The 11,237-nt window shown below is 44.7% G+C and overlaps 1 protein-coding gene across 1 annotated transcript in view; it reads left to right on the plus strand.

The window, feature by feature from the left end:
• Positions 1-11,237, plus strand: part of LOC124037490 (cingulin-like protein 1) — a 36,459-nt gene extending 25,222 nt beyond the window's left edge. Inside the window, exons 15-21 of the mRNA XM_046352239.1 lie at positions 5,804-5,893; positions 7,801-7,884; positions 8,285-8,409; positions 9,129-9,237; positions 10,063-10,226; positions 10,897-11,007; positions 11,049-11,237. Of these exons, the coding sequence (XP_046208195.1) occupies positions 5,804-5,893; positions 7,801-7,884; positions 8,285-8,409; positions 9,129-9,237; positions 10,063-10,226; positions 10,897-10,966 (642 nt within the window). The 3' untranslated portion in view covers positions 10,967-11,007; positions 11,049-11,237. The remainder of the gene's footprint in view (positions 1-5,803; positions 5,894-7,800; positions 7,885-8,284; positions 8,410-9,128; positions 9,238-10,062; positions 10,227-10,896; positions 11,008-11,048) is intronic.

Raw genomic sequence — 11,237 nt, forward strand, 5'->3', positions numbered from 1 at the left:
GACGCTCTTATCCAGAGCGACTTACAAATTGGACCCCCTGTACTGTTGGACATAGACCCCCTGTACTGTTGGACATAGACCCCCTGTACTGTTGGACATAGACCCCCTGTACTGTTGGACATAGACCCCCTGTACTGTTGGACATAGACCCCCTGTACTGTTGGACATAGACCCCCTGTACTGTGGGACATAGACCCCCTGTACTGTAGGACACACTGTTGGACATAGACCCCCTGTATTGTAGGAAATAGACCCCCTGTACTGTTGGACATAGACCCCCTGTACTGTAGGACATAGACCCCTGTACTGTAGGACATAGACCCCCTGTACTGTAGGACATAGACCCCTGTACTGTAGGACATAGACCCCCTGTACTGTAGGACATAGACCCCCTGTACTGTAGGACATAGACCCCCTGTACTGTAGGACATAGACCCCTGTACTGTAGGACATAGACCCCCTGTACTGTAGGACACACTGTTGGACATAGACCCCCTGTACTGTAGGACATAGACCCCTGTACTGTAGGACATAGACCCCCTGTACTGTAGGACATAGACCCCCTGTACTGTAGGACATAGACCCCCTGTACTGTAGGACATAGACCCCCTGTACTGTAGGACATAGACCCCCTGTACTGTAGGACATAGACCCCCTGTACTGTAGGACATAGACCCCCTGTACTGTAGGACATAGACCCCCTGTACTGTAGGACATAGACCCCCTGTACTGTTGGACATAGACCCCTGTACTGAGGGACATAGACCCCCTGTACTGTAGGACATAAACCCCCTGTACTGTAGGACATAGACCCCCTGTACTGTAGGACATAGACCCCTGTACTGTTGGACATAGACCCCCTGTACTGAGGGACATAGACCCCCTGTACTGTAGGACATAGACCCCCTGTACTGTAGGACATAGACCCCCTGTACTGTAGGACATAGACCCCTGTACTGTAGGACATAGACCCCCTGTACTGTAGGACATAGACCCCCTGTACTGTAGGACATAGACCCCCTGTACTGTAGGACATAGACCCCCTGTACTGTAGGACATAGACCCCTGTTCATTTCTTTCTATCTTCCCTTCAGATTGTGTTAGGAGCAGTGTGTTTTTGTATGATATGTCTCCTTTGTGTTGTTTACCTGCCTCTATTTCTACCTGTAGACTGACATGGAGTGGAAAAGCACAGCGCTGGCTAATCCTCGCTGAAAAATGTAATTGTTGTTAACTGATGGCAAAACATTGACTTCACTGTTGACTCACCATTGTTTGATACTGAAAGGTCAAAGGTCCTGTTTTCACTTGTAAACAGAACAGTCTTGAGTTGATGGACCAGTCTGTACAAATATAACTAATGTCTTAATAGTTATAAGGCTATGGGGTCCTGCTTTATAATGACGTGCAGCTTCATTAAGCCTTCATAGAGCCTTCATAGAGCCTTCATAGAGCCTTCATAGAGCCTTCATAGAGCCTTCATAGAGCCTTCCTAGAGCCTTCATAAACACTACATAAAGCCTTCAAAGAGCCTTCATAAAGCCTTCATAGAGCCTTCATAAACACTACATAAAGCCTTCATAGAGCCTTCATAAAGCCTTCATAGAGCCTTCATAGAGCCTTCATAAACACTACATAGAGCCTTCATAGAGCCTTCATAAAGCCTTCATAAAGCCTTCATAGAGCCTTCATAGAGCCTTCATAGAGCCTTCATAGAGCCTTCATAGAGCCTTCATAAAGCATTCATAAAGCCTTCATAAACACTACATAAATGTGTTAAAAATCATCTATAACTATATGCCATGCTTTATAAAGGGTTCATAAATGTGGCTTAATGGTGTGACACAACCCACTATGTCACATATGGCATAAACCTTTCGTTAAGGATGGAATAAACACCGCTTAAGCAGGGTAGCCTAGTGGTTAGAGCGTTGGACTAGTAACCGGAAGGTTGTGAGTTCAAACCCCCCAGCTGACAAGGTACAAATCTGTCGTTCTGCCCCTGATCAGGCAGTTAACCCACTGTTCCCAGGCCGTCATTGAAAATAAGAATGTGTTCTTAACTGACTTGCCTGGTTAAATAAAGGTAAAAAAAAGCTTAATAAATCATAAATTGAGGCTTCACAAAGCATTTATAACCCTGTCATGCATCTTGGTAGAGCGTTGCAGCGCCAGGATATTGGGTTCGATTCCCGGGACTACCCATACGTTAAAATGTGTTAACGCATGACTGGAAGTCTCTTTTGGATAAAAGCATCTGCTAAATTCTATATATTATATTTCACTAAAACATTTCTAGGATGGCACCAACCTCTTTCCCTCCTGGTTGCTTAGTCAATATTTGACCTGACCTCAACTTCCCCCACAATGCTTTGCTACAGGATGAAGTACACTCTAAAGTGCAGTCAAACACAGCAATAAACGTTGGTAGGGCCTTTTATAATCTACTTATATTTTTTGCCAACGTTTTCCCCAAATTCAGTTTTTGATTTCCTACATTTTTTCGGAGTTGACCCTATTTTTCTTTCACTCTTTAAATTATTATTATTATTTTTTTAAATAGAAAACAACAAAATTGGATTTTCTGTGCCCACAACAATGCTTAAACCACATTTAAGGATGACTTATGAGGACTGAGAGAAAAAATATAAGAAACTTAGATTTTTGAGTGTAGTTGCCCTTTAATTCAGTGGTGTTTGGTTAGCGGGTTGTCTGTCACACAGTAAGACACACGATGTGATTCGGCCGCCAATAGAATGGGTGGATTAAAAGTCCAGCAACACTCCGTATTACTCACAGCCCCCTGAAATGACACCACATATACATTCTACAGACCCTACTGAGTATTACCTACAATACTTTTACTTCTGAACCCAGAATAATTCTTGCTCTATAAGCCAATATGTATTCTGTATACAGTGATTTGCATTGGGGGCATTTATTTGACCTTGGTACATGTTTTAAAACCACAAGTTTAATTCAAAAGTCACTTAAATATGAATCATTGTTCATGTTTAGACAATTCTTTTTCATATATCACGAATGGTTATTGACATTTTTCTATTATGCGTATTGCGTATTATATTATGTATGCGTAGTCACTTTACCCCTACCTACATGTTCACATGACCTCCATGACCTCGACTAACCTGTTTATTATGTATGCGTAGTCACTTTACCCCTACCTACATGTTCACATGACCTCCATGACCTCGACTAACCTGTTTATTATGTATGCGTAGTCACTTTACCCCTACCTCCATGTTCACATGACCTCCATGACCTCGACTAACCTGTTTATTATGTATGCGTAGTCACTTTACCCCTACCTACATGTTCACATGACCTCCATGACCTCGACTAACCTGTTTATTATGTATGCGTAGTCACTTTACCCCTACCTACATGTTCACATGACCTCCATGACCTCGACTAACCTGTTTATTATGTATGCGTAGTCACTTTACCCCTACCTACATGTTCACATGACCTCCATGACCTCGACTAACCTGTTTATTATGTATGTGTAGTCACTTTACCCCTACCTACATGTTCACATGACCTCCATGACCTCGACTAACCTGTTTATTATGTATGTGTAGTCACTTTACCCCTACCTACATGTTCACATGACCTCCATGACCTCGACTAACCTGTACCTCCTGCACATTGACTCGGTACCGACTGTACATAGCCACGTTATTGTTGATTTTTATCTTTACTTTTTTCTACTTTTAGTTTATTTAGTAAATATTTTCTTAACTGCATTGTTGTTTACGGGTTTGTAAGTAAGCGTTTCACGGTAAGGTCTTTCGCCTGTTGTATTCAGCGTTTCACGGTAAGGTCTTTCGTCTGTTGTATTCAGCGTTTCACGGTAAGGTCTTTCGTCTGTTGTATTCAGCGTTTCGCGGTAAGGTCTTTCGTCTGTTGTATTCAGCGTTTCGCGGTAAGGTCTTTCGTCTGTTGTATTCAGCGTTTCTGTCTTTCGTCTGTTGTATTCAGCGTTCAGCTTTCGTCTGTTGTATTCAGCGTTTCGTAAGGTCTTTCGTCTGTTGTATTCAGCGTTTCGCGGTAAGGTCTTTCGTCTGTTGTATTCAGCGTTTCGCGGTAAGGTCTTTCGTCTGTTGTATTCAGCGTTTCGCGGTAAGGTCTTTCGTCTGTTGTATTCAGCGTTTCGCGGTAAGGTCTTTCGTCTGTTGTATTCAGCGTTTCAGCTTTCGTCTGTTGTATTCAGCGTTTCGCGGTAAGGTCTTTCGTCTGTTGTATTCAGCGTTTCGCGGTAAGGTCTTTCGTCTGTTGTATTCAGCGTTTCGCGGTAAGGTCTTTCGTCTGTTGTATTCAGCGTTTCGCGGTAAGGTCTTTCGTCTGTTGTATTCAGCGCACAAATAACATTTTGATTTATTTAGAACATTTCCAAAAATTCCGGAATTACTTTTTTTTTTATATCGCTGATCATGTGATGAGTTTGTAAATCAAACGCTCACTTGTGCTGCCACTGGACAGCAAAAAAAAAAAAGTAAGTGAACTTTTATTCATTGTCATTTTAAATGAGTTTGTAGTAGTTCAGTGTTGAGTTAGATTACATACTGTAGCTACCTCCAATTGTACATTCAAAGGGGGAGAGCTGGAGGGGAGGGGACAGGAGGTGAGCTGGATCCCTAACCCTATCTAATGAATGGCAAGTTTGATGCGTTGGTCCACCAGACCATTTGGGCGGAAGTGTCTGAGAACGAGATTAGGTGTAATGTGACTAACGTGACATCGCTTTAGAGAGTATGACATCGCTTTAGAGAGTATGACATCGCTTTAGAGAGTATGCCATCGCTTTAGAGCGTATGACATCACTTTAGAGCGTATGACATCACTTTAGAGCGTATGACATCCCTTTAGAGCGTATGACATCCCTTTAGAGCGTATGACATCCCTTTAGAGCGTATGACATCCCTTTAGAGCGTATGACATCCCTTTAGAGCGTATGACATCCCTTTAGAGCGTATGACATCCCTTTAGAGCGTATGACATCACTTTAGAGCGTATGACATGACATCACTTTAGAGAGTATGACATCCCTTTAGAGCGTATGACATCACTTTAGAGAGTGACATCACTTTAGAGAATGTGACATCACTTTAGAGAGTGTGACATCACTTTAGAGAGTATCACATCCCTTTAGAGCGTATGACATCACTTTAGAGAGTATCACATCACTTTAGAGCGTATGACATCACTTTAGAGCGTATGACATCCCTTTAGAGCGTATGACATCCCTTTAGAGCGTATGACATCCCTTTAGAGCGTATGACATCCCTTTAGAGCGTATGACATCCCTTTAGAGCGTATGACATCCCTTTAGAGCGTATGACATCACTTTAGAGCGTATGACATCCCTTTAGAGCGTATGACATCCCTTTAGAGCGTATGCCATCACTTTAGAGAATATGACATCACTTTAGAGCGTATGCCATCCTTCAGCACAACATGCCACCCTTTATTAAGTATATGTTTATAGCATATTCGACATAGTGGGTTATAAACTTATGTCACATTTGACACTGGTGATTATGTCACACAGTTACGCCCCATTTATGAACCCTTTATAAAGCATGAAGTATGGTTATAGATGCTTTGTAACACATTTATGTAGTGCTGATGAAGCCTTTTATAAGCTTAAAGTAATTTAAATGCGGGACCGAGATGTTCTTAAATACATAAAGGCACCTACACAAGGACTTCATAACACATTCATAACCCTTAAATAACACATCCATAAGCACTACATACGTATTACACGTCTCTTTCCCAGGGTGAGGTGAGCCATCTGGAGCGTGATCTGAGTGAGGAGAGGAACAGTGCAGATCTCCTGATGGACAGAGTGGACCAATGGAAACAACAGGCCAGTACACACACACACACACACACACACACACACACACACACACACACACACACACACACACACACACACACACACACACACACACACACACACACACACACACACACACACACACACACACACACACACACACACACACACACACACACACACACACACACACACACACACACACACACACACACACACACACACATACACACACAGGGCCCTCCTCCACCAATGGCAGACAGCCAAGCATACAATGTAGACTGGGTCATAGAATCATGCTAGATGACTCAGACTTTACATTAACACATTTAGGTCTGAATGCTCACGTTTCCTGCTCTGCCTTCTAGTTGCTTGCTAAGGAAGTTCATTTTTTTCTTTTTTTTTCTTCAGTTTTGTTCTCAGGTTTACTGACTTTGTGTACAGTATGTTTGTGAAATGCTGACACAGCTGTGTGTGTGTGTGTGTGTGTGTGTGTGTGTGTGTGTGTGTGTGTGTGCGCTGGTGAAGTAGGCCATGGGAGCAGATCGGTTCAGACTAATTGACACGACTCTGTTTTGGTTTCCCTGAAAAGACCAGAAGAGCTAACTATTATGAGCAATGATGTCACCTATTATTCATTCTCCCTTTACTGGCGAGGTGGAGAGGGCGGTCTCTCACTGGCAGTAGAGGAGACAGTCTTTGGGTCCTGTCTGACTGGCAGTAGAGGGAGGAGACAGTCTTTGGGTCCTGTCTGACTGGCAGTAGAGGAGACAGTCTTTGGGTCCTGTCTGACTGGCAGTAGAGGGCGGAGACAGTCTTTGGGTCCTGTCTGACTGGCAGTAGAGGGCGGAGACAGTCTTTGGGTCCTGTCTGACTGGCAGTAGAGGGAGGAGACAGTCTTTGGGTCCTGTCTGACTGGCAGTAGAGGGAGGAGACAGTCTTTGGGTCCTGTCTGACTGGCAGTAGAGGAGACAGTCTTTGGGTCCTGTCTGACTGGCAGTAGAGGGAGGAGACAGTCTTTGGGTCCTGTCTGACTGGCAGTAGAGGGAGGAGACAGTCTTTGGGTCCTGTCTGACTGGCAGTAGAGGGAGGAGACAGTCTTTGGGTCCTGTCTGACTGGCAGTAGAGGGAGGAGACAGTCTTTGGGTCCTGTCTGACTGGCAGTAGAGGGAGGAGACAGTCTTTGGGTCCTGTCTGACTGGCAGTAGAGGGAGGAGACAGTCTTTGGGTCCTGTTTGACTGGCAGTAGAGGAGACCGTCTTTGGGTCCTTTCTGACTGGCAGTAGAGGGAGGAGACCGTCTTTGGGTCCTTTCTGACTGGCAGTAGAGGGAGGAGACAGTCTTTGGGTCCTGTCTGACTGGCAGTAGAGGGAGGAGACAGTCTTTGGGTCCTGTCTGACTGGCAGTAGAGGGAGGAGACAGTCTTTGGGGCCTGTCTGACTGGCAGTAGAGGGAGGAGACAGTCTTTGGGTCCTGTCTGACTGGCAGTAGAGGGAGGAGACAGTCTTTGGGGCCTGTCTGACTGGCAGTAGAGGGAGGAGACAGTCTTTGGGGCCTGTCTGACTGGCAGTAGAGGGAGGAGACAGTCTTTGGGTCCTGTCTGACTGGCAGTAGAGGGAGGAGACAGTCTTTGGGTCCTGTCTGACTGGCAGTAGAGGAGACAGTCTTTGGGTCCTGTCTGACTGGCAGTAGAGGGAGGAGACAGTCTTTGGGTCCTGTCTGACTGAGTAGAGGAGACAGTGTTTGGATCCTGGAGATGAAAGTAAATGCATTATTCCCTTTGGTTTTGTTGAATGAACCATTACTGACAGCGTCACTGTTTTGATAACTGTCCATCAATGTACTGGGAATGTCCCTTTCTCATGTGAAAAGTGTATTCATCAGTGTGTGTGTGTGTTTAGTGAATGTCTGTACATGGTTTTCTCTGCTGACAGATGGAGCTGATAAGAGTTGAGCTGCTGCAGGAGAGTGCAGTCAAACAGGACCTGGAGTGTGAAAAGATCACTCTGGAGAGACAGGTACTGGACTTTCTCAATTTCTCCTCCTCACCCATCTCTCTTCACATATAGTCCTCTGCATTGGTGGTTGAAGTTGCTGTATGTCACCCCCCTGAATCATTGGTGGTTAAACCTGCTTGTATATGGTACCCCCTGAATCATTGGTGGTTAAACCTGATTGTATATGGTACCCCCTGAATCATTGGTGGTTAAACCTGATTGTATATGGTACCCCCTGAATCATTGGTGGTTAAACCTGCTTGTATATGGTACCCCCTGAATCATTGGTGGTTAAACCTGCTTGTATATGGTACCCCCTGAATCATTGGTGGTTAAACCTGCTTGTATATGGTACCCCCTGAATCATTTCCCATTTCATGTCTCTTTTATATGTGCTCACCCTTTTGTTGTTCTCCTCCAGAATAAGGATCTGAAGAGCAGGGTGTCTCATCTCGAGGGCTCCCAGAGATCCAACCAGGATGTTGTGGTCTCCAGGCTGGAGGGAAGGGTCCAGGAGCTGGAGGGGAGGCTGGAGGGAGAGGAAAGGTGAGATGGAGGGGAGGTTGGTGGGAAGAGGTGGAAAGGTGAGCTGGACGGGAGAGGTGGAAAGGTGAGCTGGACGGGAGAGGTGGAGGGAGAGGAGAGCTGAGAGGTGAGGTGGAATGGAGGGGGAGGGAGAGGAGAGGTGAGCTGGAAGGGAGGGGTAGAGGGGAGGCTGGAGGGAGGTGAGAGGTGAGGGGGTAGAGGGGGGGGAGTAGAGGGGAGGCTGGAGGGAGAGGAGAGCTGCGAGGAGAGGGGGAGGTAGAGGGGAGGCTGGAAGGAGAGGAGAGCTGCGAGGTGAGGGGAGGTAGGGTGGAGGCTGGAGGTAGAGTGGAGGCTGGAGGGAGAGTGGAGGCTGGAGGGAGAGGAGAGCTGAGAGGTGAGGGGGAGGTAGAGTTGAGGCTGGAGGGAGAGGAGAGCTAAGAGGTGAGGTGTGAAAATAGTTGGTAACAGTTGGTAGTGTAATATACTGGAAGTTAGATTCTTCCCTTGGTTTATAATTCTGTGGTTTAAATACATCACCATCACTACAGCAATGACAAGGCATCTACAGGGTTGAGTGTTTAAATGGTGTTGAGGGCTATGATTGAGTGTCTAACCGGGTTGACTGTTTAAATGGTGTTGAGGGCTATGATTGAGTGTCTAACCGGGTTGACTGTTTAAATGGTGTTGAGGGCTATATGGTCATCATGCGTGTCTGACAGGGTTTCATATTTTCTTCTCAGAGACAACATGAACCTGCAACAAGCCAACAGGAAACTAGAGAGAAAAGTGAAGGAGATGACGATACAGGTGGACGATGAGCACATATCTATGCAGAACCAGAATGACCAGGTAAGATGGAAAATTTAGTCACAATAACTACTTTGGCATTTCATTTCAACTGCAGGTCATAAGTGTTGCAATACAGTCAAAAAACCTGACAGTACAAATGTCTCTGAAAGTCAAGAGGCAAATTCAGATAAAGTGTTACAGGGTAGACACAGGTCAAAGTCATTCACATTCATTGTGGACTTTGCATTGGCCAATTCATAGAGATCCTACCTATGTACAGCTCTTCTAGCTGACCCAGAATCTGAAGTACTAGTGAAGCCGACGTGAAATGGCTAGCTAAGTAACGTTCTGTTAGCTTTTGGAACGATGGGTAATAATGCTTCGTGAGTGTTTTTCAGAGGGTCCCTGGTTTGAGCCCAGGTTGGGGCAAGGAGAGGGATGGTAGCAACACTGTTACACTACAATGGACATACAGACAAACTTAAAAACAACATATATGAATTATTTTTAAAACGATGCAGTCTAACTTCCTCTTCGTCAAGGGGCTAAAGACATCAATTCTAATACAGCCATTACAGACACAACAAAGGACATACAGATTTACAACAACAACACATCATCAATAAATTATAACAACGAACTGTAACCAGGGATGGAATTTTAAGGATTTTGTGCACTGGGCAGCCTGGCTAGTAGACTGAGATTTCTACTAGTCTGGATGATATTCAGGTTCAGAATTTGGGCCAGGCGTTGTGCTGAAAGACAGACATCATTTTATTGGGCTAGTTTTGTACTTTTTCACTAGTCTGGTCTAAATAAAGAAGTACTAGCCTCGGGCCAGCTTTATTTCCATCCCTGACTGTTACTCTCTCTCTCCTCTCCTAGTTGAACCAGAGGCTGAAGAGTGTGAAGAGACAGATGGATGGGGCTGAGGAGGAGATAGAGCGACTGGAAAACTCTAAGAGGAAGTTACAGAGAGATCTGGATGAACGGATAGAGACCAATGACCAGGTCCTCAGCCAGCTCAACACCCTGCGCTCAGAGATGAGGTGAGTTGAACGCAACATTGTGTGGGTATCTATCTTTCCAGCCTGTTCTCATAGACTAGAAGTAAGATAGTAAACGTAAATCCGACACACTCAAATTAGTACGTTATGGTTACATAAGACAGAAGGTTACTTAAGGCAAAACTGAAAGGAGGGTGATTTGGTCGGGTTGGATGGGTGGGCGTATCATGCGAACATCTAGCAACACAAAGGTTGCGCGTTGCGTATGTAATCAGGGACAACTTTAGCATTATAGCTAATCAGCAATGTTTCTACTACTTTTTAGCTACTTTGCAACTACTTAGCATGTTAGCTAAGCCTAACCCTTACACCTAACTCCTAAACTTAACCCTGACCTTAACCCCTAGCCTAGCTAACGTTAGCATTAGCACTAGCTACCTAGCTAATGTTAGCCACAACAAATTAGAATTCGTAACATATCATACGTTTTACAAATCTGGAACATATATGAAATGGATTATGAACATCCACCAATGAATACATACCATACAAAACCTAACATACGATACTAAATGGAGTGTCTCGTAAATTACGAACAGAATAATACGGAATACTCTTGAGACCAGGTTGTTCTTTCATTTGACTTCAGTTTCTGTACCCTGCACTGTTGTCGTTTTTTTACAAGACTTCTCCTGCTCTCTTCCTTGTTCAGGCGTAAGCAACAGAAATCAGCACCGCTCCAGATGATCCTTAAGGGTGTGGATGATGTCAACACTGACTGACTGACTTCTAGTAATGCACTGACTACAGCGTGGTGGGGAAAAATACAAGCAGTCAAGTCCGATATTTCCTGATATTTCTCACAAAGGGTTGGTAAAGCACTGTGAGGACTTGGGAATGAAAAGTACGACAGAAGTTTCTCATTAACGAAATTTCACCTGTACAACTCAACTGTGGGCTCACCTGGTGATTTCATAACCTTTTGCTCTAGACTGACCTCTAGTGGGTATTCTATAACTCCAGAATTCCATGGAGTTCCAGAAGAAAGATCAC

Source organism: Oncorhynchus gorbuscha, linkage group LG06 (assembly GCF_021184085.1).
Source record: "Oncorhynchus gorbuscha isolate QuinsamMale2020 ecotype Even-year linkage group LG06, OgorEven_v1.0, whole genome shotgun sequence".
NCBI lineage: Eukaryota > Metazoa > Chordata > Actinopteri > Salmoniformes > Salmonidae > Oncorhynchus > Oncorhynchus gorbuscha.